The sequence below is a fragment of the Oncorhynchus gorbuscha genome, linkage group LG11, assembly GCF_021184085.1.
Source record: "Oncorhynchus gorbuscha isolate QuinsamMale2020 ecotype Even-year linkage group LG11, OgorEven_v1.0, whole genome shotgun sequence".
Taxonomy (NCBI): Eukaryota; Metazoa; Chordata; class Actinopteri; order Salmoniformes; family Salmonidae; genus Oncorhynchus; species Oncorhynchus gorbuscha.
In genome coordinates, this window is record NC_060183.1 from 40862227 (window position 1) to 40878167 (window position 15941).

Here is a 15941-nt window from a genome sequence, read left to right on the forward strand (position 1 = left end):
GAATATGGTCTGACCCATCCAGAGAAGTTGTAGATAGAAATATCTAACATGATTCTATCTGAACGTTCTGTAATGTTCCCCTGAATGGTCCCAAATAAAACCCTGCTTTATTCATTTCACACATCCAAGAAAAGAGGACACATGGAATGAGAGACAGCAAGATGCATTCTTGAATAATCCAAGACTTTTACTTTAAAAAAAGGAATGTAATAATAGCACACCGACTGGTGAGACAATCAAATGCAACACTGTAGGTTCTGAGGAAAGTTAACAGACAGAGCCTTTGGCATTGCAAATTGGGCCCCTCAGCCTGGGTAGCAGCCATCACCTCCTCAGACGGCTTCTCGTTGAACACGTCTCTGACTCGGCACACTTGGTGTCCTCTGGCTCTCCTCTTGGAGAACTACCAAGAGAAAGGAAGTTGTAGTGACAGAAATGATAGAATGCGGGTCAAAATATGTCAAAGAATGTAACTACAAGAGAGCAACAGTAATATACCGTTTCTCTTTTACAGGGGCTACAATTGCCCTTCCAGGACAAAAAAAAAGTTGACTGAATTTTCACCATGTAGAAGCGGTTCTTCTTGAAGGCAGTGCAGAAGATTGTTGGGTCTGGCTTTGTGCTCTGCAGGGCCGGGTTGTCTGATGCCTTCATCTCGATGGTGGGAGCTGTGTTGCACGCAACCCCCTGGAACAGGCTGAGCTTCACCACACGGCTGTCCTCTAACTTCCCCAGGATACGCACACACCTGACCACACACAGGTGACAAATACATCAGTCCAGCCTTAAACAACTGATTCAACTAATCGATTTATCATCAAGAGCTTGATAAATCGACTTAGGGTTTTTTAGTGCAGGGCTGGTACAAAAGCCTGCTCACTCTGTAGCTCTCCAAGGCTGACAACCACTGTGTTTAGAGGGTATTACTGTGAAGTGCATTTTGACCATTCAAACGCTACCTGTTGGTTCTCCACATTGATGACCTTGATGCCCAGCATGGTTCTGTAGAGGACGAAGTGACCCGTCTCGTCAAAGATGATGCTGGTGAGCCTAATCTCGTCCACCTTCTCCAGTTCCCTCTCTACCGCCATCCGCTGACCAAACTCCCATGTCTGGTAGCTGCTGCTTCATCTGCTGCAGCTCTGGGCATCTAAAAGGACCAGGTCAGAGAAATTACCACAGTTCAGATAAATGCACTGGAAAATGTGGGAAACAGTGAATTGGCTACCAATTTGTCAGTATCTTGTGACTTAAAATGACAAATCTCTTGATTATAAGATATAGCACAGTTTATTAATAGCAATGTGAAATAAAGTAAAGACCCGATTGTGAAAGTTAGGAACTTACCGATAACGGCCCATCAAACACCCTCATCGGTTTTCCCGTCAGGAAGCGGAAGATCCTGACTTTCCTGTCGGTGGCGATAGTAGACATCTTACCGTCGTGGGAGAAGGACAGGCTGGTTGGTTAGGTTTCGTTTTTGGCAAACTCATACAAGTCTGTGCCAGTCTTATACTCCCAGTCCACGTGCCAGGGGAATTTGACCTGGGTAGGTCGGTCCAATACTCCAGCATTCCAGCCTTTTCTGCAGAAACGATGAGCCTGTATCTGGTGTTGAGGCGGACCTGGGACAGCGGAGAGGAGTGTATCTTGTCGAAGGTATGGAGCTTCTCGTTGCTTCCCCGTCCGTCGTAGGCGAAGATCTTCCCGGTGGATTTCTCTGAGCAGGCCACGCAGCAGATAGCATCATCTGGGTTGTAGATCCACTCACACTGGCCCGGGTGGAAACAACACAAGACACACAGAGCAGAGGAATCAAATCAAAGTTTATTTGTCACGTGTGCCGAATACAACAGGTGTAGACCTTACAGTGAAATGCTTACATACAGGCTCTAACCAATAGTGTGAAAAAAAGGTGTGTTGTCTGTGTGTAGGTAAGAAAATAAATAAAACAGTAAAACGACATTTGAAAATAAGAGTAGCAAGGCTACAGACACCTGTTAGTCAGGCTTATTGAGGTAGTATGTACATGTAGGTATGGTTAAAGTGACAATGCATATATCATGAACAGAGAGTAGCAGTAGCATAAAAAGAGCAGGTGGTGTGGGACACAATGCAGATCGCCCGGTTAGCCAGAGAGTAGCAGCAGCGTAAAAGAGGGGTTGGGGGGGGGGTGAACACAATGCAAATAGTCCGGGTTAGACTTGGCACTCCGGTACCGCTTGCCATGTGGTAGTAGAGAGAACAGTTTATGGCTGGGGTGCTCCTTTTCCTGTAGTCCACATAGGTTGTTATTCTGGCACCACCCGGCCAGGTCTCTGACCTCCTCCCTATAGGCTGTCTCGTCGTTGTCGGTGATCAGGCCTACCACTGCTGTGTCGTCTGCAAACTTAATGATGGTGTCTGGCCATGCAGTCGTGGGTGAACAGGGAGTACAGGAGGGGACTGAGCACGCACCTTTTGGGACCTCCAGTGTTGAGGATCAGCGTGGCAGATGTGTTGCTACCTACCCTCACCACCTGGGTGCAGCCTGTCAGGAAGTCCAGGATCCAGTTGCAGAGGGAGGTGTTTAGTCCCAGGTTCCTTAGCTTAGTGATGAGCTTTGAGGGCACTATGGTGTTGAACGCTGAGCTGTAGTCAATGAACAGCATTCTCACATAGGTGTTCCATTTGTCCAGGTGGGAAAGGGCAATGTGGAGTGTGATTGAGATTGTGTCATCTGTGGATCTGTTGGGACAGTATGCGAATTGGAGTGGGTCTATGGTATCCGGGAGCCTTTCAAAGCAATTCATGGCTACCGACGTGAGTGCTACGGGGCGGTAAATCATTTAGGCAGGTGACCTCCTCTTCCTTGGGCACAGGGACTATTGTGGTCTGCTTGAAACATGTAGATATTACAGACTCGGTCATGTGAAAATGTCTGTGAAGACACTTGCCAGGTGTAACGGTACGAGCATGCTTTGAGTACACGTCCTGGTAATCCATCTGGCCCCGCAGGAGGTCAGAGACCTGGCAGTGTGGTGCCAGGACAACAACCTCTCCCTCAATATCAGTAAGACAAAGGAGCTAATCGTGGTCTACAGGAAAAGGTGAGCCGAACAGGCCCCCATTAACATCGACATGGCTGTAGTGGAGCGGGTCGATAGTTTCAAGTTCCTTGGTGTCCACATCACCAACAAACTATCAAGGTCCAAACACACCAAGACAGTTGTGAAGAGGGCAGAACAACACCCCCCCCCAGGAGACTGAAAAGATTTGTCATGGGTACCCAGATCCTCAAATAGTTATACAGCTGCACCATACTTATTTTCCACCATAATTTGCAAATAAATTCATTTAAAATCCTACAATGTGATTTTCTGGATTTTTTCCCTAATTGTGTCTGTCATAGTTGAAGTGTACCTATGATGAAAATTACAGGCCTCTCTCATCTTTTTAAGTGGGAGAACTTGCATAATTGGTGGCTGACTAAATACTTTTTTTGCCCCACTGTGTGTGTATATATATATATATATATATATATATATATATATATATATATATATATATATATACACATACATATGTATATATGTATATATATATATATATATACACATACATATGTATATATATATATATATATATATATATACACATACATATGTGTATATATATATATATATATACACATACATATGTATATATATATATATATATATATATATATATACACATATATATATATATGTATATACACATACATATGTATATATACACATACATATGTATATATACACATACATATATGTATATAGACACATATATATATATATACACACACACACACTACCGTTCAAAAGTTTGGGGTCACTTAGAAATGCCCTTGTTTTTGAAAGAAAAGCAAAGAAATTGTGTAGACATTGTTAATGTGGTAAATGACTATTGCAGCTGGAAAGGGCTGTTTTTTAATGGAATATCTACATAGGTGTACAGAGGCCCATTATCAGCAACCATCACTCCTGTGTTCCAATGGCACGTTGTGTTAGCTAATCCAAGTTTATAATTTTAAAAGGCTAAACCCCTTTGCAATTGTTGGTACAGCTGAAAACTTATTCTGATTAAAGAAGCAATAAAACTGGCCTTCTTTAGACTAGTTGAGTATCTGAAGCATCAGCATTTGTGAGTTCAATTACAGGCACAAAATGGCCAGAAATAAAGACATTTCTTCTGAAACTCATCACTCTATTCTTGTTCTTAGAAATTAAGGATATTCCATGCAAGAAATTACAGAGAAATTGCCAAGAAACTGAAGACCCCGTACAAAGCTGTGTACTACTCCTTCACAGAACAGCGCAAACTGGCTCTAACCAGAATATAAAGAGGAGTGGGAGGCCCCTGTGCACAACTGAGCAAGAGGACAAGTACTTTAGTGTCTAGTTTGAGAAACAGATGCCTCACAAGTCCTCAACTGGCAGTTTCATTAAATAGTACCCGCAAAACACCAGGGGTACTGTGTGTAGGATGGAGATACACTTCTGCACGTCTTGCCTCCAAAAGCCATTTCATAAATATCAGAAGATTGAAAAGAAGTCAATTCCTCAATGTCTCTGCATTTCTCAAACAGCAAAATATATTTTCCCATCGTATATTGAATATAATAATCACTTTCACTTCAAAGAGCTCAGACACAGAAATGTAATAGGATTGTTTTATTACAGTTTTCTACTAAATGAATGACATCAAATCTGGATGCATTACCACCTTAATACCTTCCTAAAAATGGAAAATACAGAAATGTCTTGCTTACTACATTTGCCTATCCCATTCTGGTAACTTGAAAGATCAACACTTGGAAAATAAAAAGTTCAGATGGTTCACTAATAAATGGTCAAATCTTGACGCTATCAATCTACATAATGCCTTTTAAAAACAAATTCCATCCAAACGTTTCAGTGTTCACCAAAGTCAAACCAGTGACAGTAAATCTGGGTCCATTGTTTCATTTGTAGCAGAAGCTATATTGACCAGCCTTACAGATGGTCCTTGATTCTGTGACACACAAGGGCCAGATATACTCAGTGTCTGCACCTATTACTTTCCACAGGACATAAAACATCAAAGAAAAGAAAATCAAAGTTGAAGAAAAAGGAATAATATCTTAAAGGTAAAGTGGATCGAAATACAATCTAATGTCTTTAGCTCGATCGATTCCTCCGTAAAATGACGAGTAAACAAACACTTCAGTAAATCTGTCCCTTGAACGTTCCATCTTCTCAATCAGTGTCAGAGCACCCGCTGGAGCTGTCAGACGAGGACGGTTCACCTTTCTTCTTCTGCTTCTTCTTGTGACGTTCCTTCTTTTCTTTCTTTTCCTTTTTGCCTTTTTTCTTGTGGCTTTTGTGTTTCTTTCTCTTCTTGCTCTCCTCTTCGTCACTCGATGAATAAGACCTACGGGAGATTGTGCCATCCACAGTGATTAGACATAACACTACCACCATGCATGATTATTTCTCATACATACCGGAGAGAAACGAATGTGACGTACCTCTTTCTTTCAGACTTTCTGTCTTTACTCTTCCTCCTCTTGTGTTTAACTTTCCTGGTGTCCTCCTGGGGACCTACAGCAATCAGGACAAATGCACAAAGCCATTCAGACAAAAACACTTGAACAAAAGTGAGAGCAACACAGTTGATGGAAGCCAAGGATTGATAGACAACTAAGCAGGGTCATGTAACTGTGTTATAACATAGTAACACAGCAGAGCCTGTTATAACAGTGACCAAAGCAGTGCTGAGTAGTCTGTTATAAAATAACTATTGACGGTTGTACTGTATTGACCTTTTTCTCTGTGACCAAACCTTTATACATTTTTGTATTTGGGGGGGGGGGGGGCTAATGCACAATATACAAACTCATCTACTTTAAATGGTTAGCTCGCATCACAGAGCCTAAAAAGTAACAAATGTAGTAAGTAAAAGAGAAAAGGGGGGGGGGGATTGCCTCTAACCCCTTCCCCCAATCAACATGTCTCCCTCCAACCAACCACCCACCTCCCGCCTGCCCCCCCACCCAGAAACCATGTTTTCCACCCCCCACAGAAAAATCCTTACCATTCCACAGGTTCAAGACAGGTTCAAGACTGATTTTTAAGCCTTGAGACATGGATTGTGTATGTGTGCCATACAGAGGGTGAAAGGACAAGACAAAATATTTAAGTGCGGTAGTAGGTGCCAGGCGCACCGGTTCGTGTCAAGAACTGACACACTGCTGGGTTTTTCATCCTCAACAGTTTCCCGTTAGTATCAAGAATGGTCCGCCACCCAAAGGACATCCGGCCAACATGACACAACTGTGGGCAGCATTTGAGTCAACATTTCAAGCTTTACAGTTGGCACTATGCATTCAGGCAGGTAGCGTTCTCCTGGCATCCACCAAACCTAGATTTGTCCGTTGGACTGCCAGATGGTGAAGCGTGATTCATCACTCCAGAGTCCAATGGTGGTGAGCTTTACACCACTCCAGCCGACGCTTGGCAGTGCGCATGGAGATCTTAGGCTTTTGTGCGCAAATACTCGGCCATGGAAACCCATTTCATGAAGCTCCCGACAAACAAATATTTTGGAACTTGGTAGTGAGTGTTGCAACCAAGGACAGACGATGTTTATGAGTACGCGCTTCAGCACTCGGCAGTTCCATTCTGTGAGCTTGTTCGGCCTACCACTTCGCAGCTGAGCCGTTGTTGCTCCTAGACGTTTCCACTTCACAATGATAGCACTTACAGTTGACCAGGGCTGCTCTATGGATCACTGAGCCATTCTACTGCCAATGTTTGTCTATGGAGATTGCATGGCGGTGTGCTTTAAATACAGAATCCACTCATTTGAAGGGGTGCCCACATACTTTGTACACTGCTCAAAAAAATAAACACTTAAACAACACAATGTAACTCCAAGTCAATCACACTTCTGTGAAATCAAACTGTCCACTTAGGAAGCAACACTGATTGACAATACATTTCACATGCTGTTGTGCAAATGGAATAGACAACAGGTGGAAATTATAGGCAATTAGCAAGACACCCCCAATAAAGGAGTGGTTCTGCAGGTGATAACCACAGACCACTTCTCAGTTCCTATGCTTCCTGGCTGATGTTTTGGTCACTTTTGAATGCTGGCGGTGCTTTCACTCTAGTGGTAGCATGAGACGGAGTCTACAACCCACACAAGTGGCTCGGGTAGTGCAGCTCATCCAGGATGGCACATCAATGCGAGCTGTGGCAAAAAGGTTTGCTGTGTCTGTCAGCGTAGTGTCCAGAGCATGGAGGCGCTACCAGGAGACAGACCAGTACATCAGGAAATGTGGAGGAGGCCGTAGGAGGGCAACAACCCAGCAGCAGGACCGCTACCTCCGCCTTTGTGCAAGGAGGAGCAGGAGGAGCACTGCCAGAGCCCTGCAAAATGACCTCCAGCCGGCCACAAATGTGCATGCGTCTGCTCAAACGGTCAGAAACAGACTCCATGTGAACACATCTGGGACATCATGTCTCGCTCCATCCGCCAACGCCACGTTGCACCACAGACTGTCCAGGAGTTGGCGGATGCTTTAGTCCAGGTCTGGGAGGAGATCCCTCAGGAGACCATCCGCCACCTCATCAGGAGCATGCCCAGGTGTTGTAGGGAGGTCATACAGGCACATTGAGGCCACACACACTACTGAGCCTCATTTTGACTTGTTTTAAGGACATTACATCAAAGTTGGATCAGCCTGTAGTGTGGTTTTCCACTTTAATTTTGAGTGTGACTCCAAATCCAGACCGCCATGTGTTGATAAATTTGATTTCCATTGATAACTTGTGTGATTTTGTTGTCAACACATTCAACTATGTAAAGAAAAAGTATTTAATAAGAATATTTAATTCATTCAGATCAAGGATGTGTTCCCTTTATTTTTTTGAGCAGTGTATATATAGTCTATCAGTGAAGAGCACCTCTTCCAGGGCAATAGGATACACTGTATTTCTCTCCATACTCAGCCAGGGGCTGGAAGAAATCACATCTAAACCAATTTACGATGGGATGAAATGCTAGTGCCTGGAAATACAATTTAAAGTTTGGTACGGATATTCCTCCAACGTCTTTCCCTCTTTGTAAGATTGATAATTTTATCCGTGATCACTTACCTTGCCATATACATTTCGAAACCGCACGATGGATTTTTTTCACAATAGCCAGTAGTGGGAGACAAGGAAAGCACTGAACTCCAGAAATTCTGGAGTTATATATTCATTTTGACAATAAGAGCAGTGTCACGCCTTGGTCATTGTATCTTGTGTTTTTGTTATATGTTTGGGTAGGCCAGGGTGTGACATGGGTTTATATGTTGTATTTCGTATTGGGGTTTGTAGTAATTGGGAGTGTGTATTATTAGGGGTGTGTCTAGTTAGGCTTGGCTGCCTGAGGCGATTCCTAATTGGAGTCAGCTGATTCTCGTTGTCTCGGATTGGGAACCGTATTTAGGCAGCCTGAGTGCGCGTTGTATTTCGTGGGTGATTGTACCTGTCTCTGTGTTATTCACCAGATAGGCTGTAATTTAGTTTCACTCGTTTGTTGTTTTCTTCTTCTGTTATTTCATGTACCGCATTATCTTCATTAAAAGTCATGAGTAACCTACACGCTGCATTTCGGTCGGACTCTCTTCAAACAACAGACGAACTTCGTTACAGAATCACCCACCACCATTCACAGACCGAGCAGCGTGTGAACTGGCAGGATCTAAGGGAGGACGTTATGGACGGCAGAAGCAGGGATTATACGACGTGGGAAGAAATCGACAGGTGGGCGGCCGACCCAGAGCGAGTGCAGGAGCCCGCCTGGGATTCCCTACAGCAATGCGAAGAGGGCTATACACATATGGAATCGAGAAGGAAAGCATTGCTATACAGAGCGAAAACCGAAGGTAACGGGGGAAAGCGCAGAGAGTGGAAACAGTCAGGAAACAGACCTGAGCCTACTCTCCCTGTTAATCGTGAAGAGCAGTTGCAATGGGAGAGACTGCATCATTTGGAGATTTGGACATGGGAGGAGGAATTAGACGGTAAAGGACCCTGGGCGCAGCCGGGAGAATATCGCCGTCCCAAGGAGGAAATAGAAGCAGCTAAAGCAGAGAGGCGCATGTATGAGGAGGCAGCACGGCGACGCGGTTGGAAACCGGAAAGTCACCCCAAAAAAATTATTGGGGGGGGGTTTAGGGAGAGTATGGCTGAGTCAGGAGATAAACCTGAGCCAACTCTCCTTGTTCATCGTGAGGAGCCAAGGAGGAGACCTGAACCAGAGCCAGTGTTAGAGGTGAGCGAAGCAGAGACTGTGAAGGAGTTAATGGGGAAAGTGGAGTGGAGAGTAATGAGGGAGTTGCTAGCTTGGTGCTATAGATATAATATTCGTCCGACGGATCGTGTTGGGGATTTAATAGCACTTGAGTTAGCGCTCTATACTCAACCTGAGGTGCGTGTTAGTCAGCTGGTGAAGTTGGTGCCAGCCTCACGCACCAGGCCTCCTGTGCACATCCCTAGCCTTGCACGTCCTGTGCCTACACTGCTCTCAAGATCTCCAGTACGTCTTCACGGTCTAGCACATCCTGTGCCACCTCCACACACCAGTCCTCCGGTAGCAGCTCCCCGCACCAGGCTTCCTGTGCGTGTCCTCGCGCCAGTACCACCAGTTCCAGCACCACGCACCAGGCCTCCAGTGCGCCTCGCCTGTTCAGCGCAGCCAGTGCTTTTCTCCCCTCCTGCGCTGCCGGAGTCTCCCGCTTGTTTAGCGCAACCAGAGCTGTTCTCCTCTCCTGCGCTATCGGAGTCTCCCGCCTGTTTAGCGCAGCCAGAGCCTTTCTCCTCTCCTGCGCTGCCGGAGTCTCCTGTCTGTCCAGCGCCACCAGTGCTACCAGTCGGCCCAGCGCGTCCAGTGCGCCTCGCCTGTTCAGCGCAGCCAGAGCTTTTCTCTTCTCCTGCACTGTTGGAGTCTCCCGCCTGTTCAGCGCAGCCAGAGCCTTTCTCCTCTCCTGCGCTGCCGGAGTCTCCTGTCTGCCCAGCGCCGCCAGTCGGCCCAGCGTCACCAGTCTGCCAGGATCCGCCAGAAGTGCCAGTCTGCCAGGATCCGCCAGAAGTGCCAGTCTGCCAAGATCTTCTAGATCGGCCAGACAACCTGAATCATCCAGGTCCACCAGCCAGCCAGGATTTACCGGAGCCTACTACCTGCCTGAGCTTCCTCTCAGTACTGAGCTTCCTTTCAGTACTGGGCTTCCTCTCTGTACTGGGCTCCCTCTCAGTACCGGGCTGCCCCTCAGTACTGGGCTGCCCCTCTGTCCCGAGCTGCCCCTCTGTCCCGAGCTGCCCCTCTGTCCCGAGCTGCCCCTCTGTCCCGAGCTGCCCCTCTGTCCCGAGCTGCCCCTCTGTCCCGAGCTGCCCCTCTGTCCCGAGCTGCCCCTCGGTCCCGAGCTGCCCCTCAGTTATGTGGGGATCAGGGTGAGGACTATTAGGCCATGGTCGGCGGAGAAGGTGGATTATCCTAGGACGCGAAGGGGAGGAACTAGGACATTTATGGAGTGGGGTCCACGTCCCGAGCCAGAACCGCCACCATGGACAGACGCCCACCCGGACCCTCCCTATGCTCTTGAGGTGTGTCCCGGAGTCCGCACCTTAGGGGGGGGTTCTGTCACGCCTTGGTCATTGTATCTTGTGTTTTTGTTATATGTTTGGGTAGGCCAGGGTGTGACATGGGTTTATATGTTGTATTTCGTATTGGGGTTTGTAGTAATTGGGAGTGTGTATTATTAGGGGTGTGTCTAGTTAGGCTTGGCTGCCTGAGGCGATTCCTAATTGGAGTCAGCTGATTCTCGTTGTCTCGGATTGGGAACCGTATTTAGGCAGCCTGAGTGCGCGTTGTATTTCGTGGGTGATTGTACCTGTCTCTGTGTTATTCACCAGATAGGCTGTAATTTAGTTTCACTCGTTTGTTGTTTTCTTCTTCTGTTATTTCATGTACCGCATTATCTTCATTAAAAGTCATGAGTAACCTACACGCTGCATTTCGGTCTGACTCTCTTCAAACAACAGACGAACTTCGTTACAAGTAGGCAACAACACATCTACAACACTGATCCTCAACACGGGGGCCCCTCAGGGGTGCATGGTTAGTCCACTTTTGTACTCTCTGTTCAACCACGACTGGGTGGCCAAGCACGACTCCAACACCATCATTAAGTTTGCTGACGACACAATAGTAGTAGGCTTGATCACAACAATGATGAGACAGCCTATAGGGAGGAGGAGGTCAGAGACCTGGCAGTGTGGTGCCAGGACAACAACCTCTCCCTCAACGTGAGCAAGACAAAAGGAGCTGATCATGGACTACGGGAAAGGAGGGTCAAATTCACATCGACGGGGCTGTAGTGAAGCGGGTCGAGATCTAAGTTCCTTGCTGTCCACGTCACCTACAAACTATCATGGTCCAAACACATCAAGATAGTCATGAAGAGGGCACGACAATACCCCCCCCAGGAGACTGAAAAGATTTGGCATGGTTCCCCAGATCCTCAAAATGTTCTACAGCTGTACCATCGAGAGCATCCTGACCGGTTGCATCACTGTCTGGTATGGCAACTTCTCGGCATCTAGCCGTAAAACGCAACAGAGGGTAGTGCGTACAGCCCAGTACATCACTTGGGCCAAGCTTCCTGCCATCTAGGACCTATATACTAGGCGGTGTCAGAGGAAGGCCCCAAAGATTGTCAGACTCCAGCCACCCAAGTCATAGACTGTTCTCTCTGCTACCACACGGCGAGCGGTACCGTCGCGCCAAGTCTAGGTCCAAAAGGTTCCTTAACAGCTTCTACCCCCAAGCCATAAAACTGATGAACCATTAATCAAATGGCCACCCGGACTATTTACATTGACATCCCTCCCCCCCTTGTTTTGTACATTGCTGCTACTCACTGTTCATTATCCATGCATAGTCACTTTACCCCTACCTACATATACAAATTAACTCGACGAACCTGCACATTGACCCCCTGTATATAGCATCATTATTGTTATTTTGTGTTACTTTTCATTAAATGTTTTACTTTAGTTTATTTAGTAAATACTTTTGAACTGCATTGTAGTTAGACAAAAATAGCAGAGGTGAGATGGGATCACGTTGCCTGCAACTTCTAGTTATACTGAATAGAACAAAGCACGTATTGCTTGTTATTACTATGGATGGGGGATTGTCATTTAGTATTTTAGTCATATTAATGAAATTCGAGCCAAGTCACAAAGATATGACCATTCTAGTCTATCAGAATCTTCTTCTGCATCGAGAGACAGAGGTTTATGATGAAGCATGTGAGATATGTAATACACAACAGATGTTATCTTCGGATAATATTTGGGTAAGTAGCAAGACAAGACGACAGAATTTTTGAAAAAAGTTTAATATCTATGTTTAGCAAATGAAAATGGCATCCTTACCTTATATATATATATATAATATATATATATATATATAAATATATATATATAATATATATATTATATATATATATATATATTATATAATATATATATATAATATATATATAATATATATATAATATATAATATATATATATATATATATTTATATATATATATATAAAAAAAGGGAAATTAGTGCTGTTCTAACATCCCTTCCAAATGAATCTTTGTAAACGACTGTGTTAATCATTTCAAGCAACAGTGGACCTAATTGGTTCCAACATTTTTTACATTTTTAATAGAGTACCAGGAATACCAGCCCAACCAGGTGATGTGCTTTTATTGATGTTATCTAATGCCCTTTTAAGTTCATGGAAAGAGATTTGGGCTCCCAGCAAGCCTGGCTTCCTCAACTGAGAGGAGTTCTTAGATCTTTTAAATGGGAATCAATCTGGCTTGGTGTGGATTTACAAATCAGAGGTGTACAATTCTTTATAGCAACGGGAGATTCTTTAGTTGATTAATTTGACTTTGGGTATAGTAATTCACCTGATTCAGATTCAAATCGTTGCAATATCCAGTAATTGATCATGGCTGCGAAGCTTGTTAGCAAGTAGATGACTGGGTCATTTACCATGGATGAAATGGTTGAGTCTAACTCGTTGGATGGCAAATTCATTGTTTTTGTTTTTGATGGCGTCCCATAAAATGTGAGGATCCTCAACTGAATTTTTGTTAATAATTACAAATTCATTCAATTCAGTTTCAAATTGGTCACAGAAAATTTGGATTTTGTAGTTAGGAAATATTAAAGCGCCATCTTGTGGCTCCTGTAGGAGAATCTGGAATGTGTATCTGGCAGTAGTAAGCATGACGATCAGATATGCTCATATGTCGAATTTATATTTTCTTGAATAAAGAAAATAAAAGCGCAGGCACGTCATAGTAATAAATCGATTTGGGAGAATGTTTTGTGCCTGTTTGAATAGAAAGTGTACTCTTTTGCTTTAGGGTTATGAGCTCGCCAGGCATCAATGAGGTAGTAATCAGAGAGTACATGAAGAGCCTTGGTTGCTTATGGATTGTAGTTGGTCTCATTAGATTCGTTCCATATGTCCAGAATGGCATTCGTGTCTGTACCAGTAACCAGTTGGAATTCAGATTATTCTAACAATATGCTGAGCAGAGATTCCAAAATGTAAAAGAGGTTTAGACCTTTTGAGTCTTTTCCTTCCCGACCCAGCTTGTCATGAGGCAGATCCTCCTGCTCGTCCTCTGTACTCTCTTCGCTGCTTGTACTGCTTACATCTAGGACAATGTCTTTCCGGGGGTCCACACGCACAAAATTACGGCACTCGAATGTCAGGTGGCCCGCTGATAAAATGACCAGAGTAAGTACAAAAGTGAGTGAAGAAGGGAAGTACTTTAGAATGAAAGTGTATCTAGCACATAATGATTATGGCACACTCAGGGGTCAGGGGACAACAAGAAGCATTCTGGAATTGTATTCACAAGGCTTGAATATGTAGAGTCAGACTAGAGACATAATATAAGCAATAAAGATGACTTACGGTAACCACATTTCTTGCACCCAGCTCTGATGTTGTCCTTATTGGGACCTGCAAATTCATTGACAAATGTAATCATTGTGAAATGGGACAATTTTTGCTTTGTTGAAGTCTCGCAAAAACGTAGGCCGGTATATTCTGATTCCTTCTTATACTGAACATAAATATAAACGCATTATGCAAAAAATGTATAAGACTTTACTGAGTTACAGTTCATATAAGGAAATCAGTAAATTGACAAAAAATAATATTAGGCACTAATCTTAGGATTTCATATGACTGTTGGTAAGATACCTTAAAAAAAAGGTTAGTGTGGATCAGAAAACCAGTCAGTATCTGGTCTGACCACCATTGTTCTCATGCAGCGCAACACATCTCCTTCGCCTAGTGTTGATTGTGTCCTGTGGAATGATGTCCCACTCTTCATGGCTGTGCGGCATTTCTGGATATTGGCGGGATTTGAAACGCTCTGTTGTACGTCGTCAATCCAGAGCATCCCAAACATGCTCAATGGGTGACATGTCTGAGTATGCAGACCATGGTAGAACTGGGACATTTTCAGCTTCCAGGAATTGTGTACATATCCGTGCATCATATCCGGGCCGTGCATTATCATGCTGAAACATGAAGTGATGGCGGCGGATGAATGACACGACAATGGGCCTCAGGATCTCATCAAAGTATCTCTGTGCATTCAAATTGCCATCGATAAAATGCAGATTGTGTTGTTTTTCCATAGCTTATGCCTGCCTGCCCATACCATAACCTCACCGCCACCATGGAGCACTCTGTTCACAACGTTGATATTAGCAAACCACTCACCCACACAATGCCATTCACAGGGTCCGTGGTTGTGAGGCTGGTTGGACAGACTACACAGTTCTCTAAAACGGTGTCCTATGGTAGACAAATGAACAATTCTCCAGCAACAGCTTTAGTGGGAATTCCTGCAGTCAGCATGCCAACTGCAAGCTCCCTCTAAACTTGAGGCGTTGTGTGACAAAACTGCACATTTTAGGGTGACCTTTTATTGTCCCCAAAGGTGCACCTGTGTAATGATCATACTGTTCAATCTGCTTATTTATTATACCACACCTGTCAGTTTGATGGTTAACCTTGGCAAAGGAGAAATGCTCACTAACAGGGACGTAAGCAGATTTGTGCACACAATGAGAGAAATAAGCTTTTTTTGTACGTACAAAACATTTCTGGGATATTGTATATCAGCTCATGGAACACAGGACCAACACTTTACATGTTGCGTTTATATTTGTGTTCAGTGTATATGATTCACATTGAGATAACATAACACAGCTGTTATCAGACGAATGGAGAGACTAAAATGTCATACACAGATTATTATCAAAATAACACGAGCTAGCTATTTAAAACATTGAACACAATCATACTAGCCAATCGGATCATAGTTGCTAGGCTAGCTAACTAGCAGTCCATAAGTTCTGCCAAAAGGCAACTACATTACATTACATTAAAAGATAGTTACAGCTAGCTACCTCCAATTTCCATTAAAATATTAATACCGAGGAGTCTTATGTTAGAGCAAACATACCTGGTGCAGCCATTATCACACTTTATTGCAAAAAAATAACAACCTTGCTGCGTTAATACATTTCGAAACACTTCCCTGTAGGTCCTCTACAAAACAGGTCCGATAGGAAACATAAAATGGTTAGTGGTTACTACCATCTTTGGTTAAAACATTATTTTAAAAAAATGTTTAAACACATTTGGAGCTGATTTGACTACTTGATAAATAATTCGTACATACTAATATTTCTGACTCTCTTATTTTTTCAGAAAACTTTAATAATTAGAGTTTTCTCGACATAAATTAGTCAACCTCCTTTTAGCTAGCGAGCTACTGTTCTGTATAACG

General features: G+C 44.0%; 1 protein-coding gene and 1 pseudogene across 1 annotated transcript; both read right to left on the reverse strand.

Annotated features, from left to right (window-relative positions):
- Nucleotides 1–187: 187 nt before the first annotated feature.
- On the reverse strand, nt 188–1825 carry LOC124047656 (annotated as a pseudogene).
- A 2851-nt stretch (nt 1826–4676) lies between these two features.
- Nucleotides 4677–15937, reverse strand: srek1ip1 (SREK1-interacting protein 1). The gene is made up of 5 exons (XM_046368101.1): nt 15615–15937; nt 14048–14095; nt 13692–13850; nt 5528–5600; nt 4677–5430 (listed from the first exon to the last, which is right to left on the reverse strand). Exons 1-5 carry the CDS (start codon nt 15625–15627, stop codon nt 5256–5258), a joined length of 468 nt encoding a protein of 155 aa, XP_046224057.1. The 5' UTR covers nt 15628–15937; the 3' UTR covers nt 4677–5255.
- Nucleotides 15938–15941: the final 4 nt, after the last annotated feature.

Bases quoted from the DNA above. Each gene is read 5' to 3' on its own strand.
- srek1ip1 (XM_046368101.1), bottom strand. The intron at 5,601-13,691 runs GTCTAAACCTCT...TGATTGCTGTAG, and splicing joins GGAAGGAAAAGACTCAAAAG to GTCCCCAGGAGGACACCAGG. The intron at 5,431-5,527 runs GTACGTCACATT...AATCTCCCGTAG, and splicing joins AGAAAGTCTGAAAGAAAGAG to GTCTTATTCATCGAGTGACG.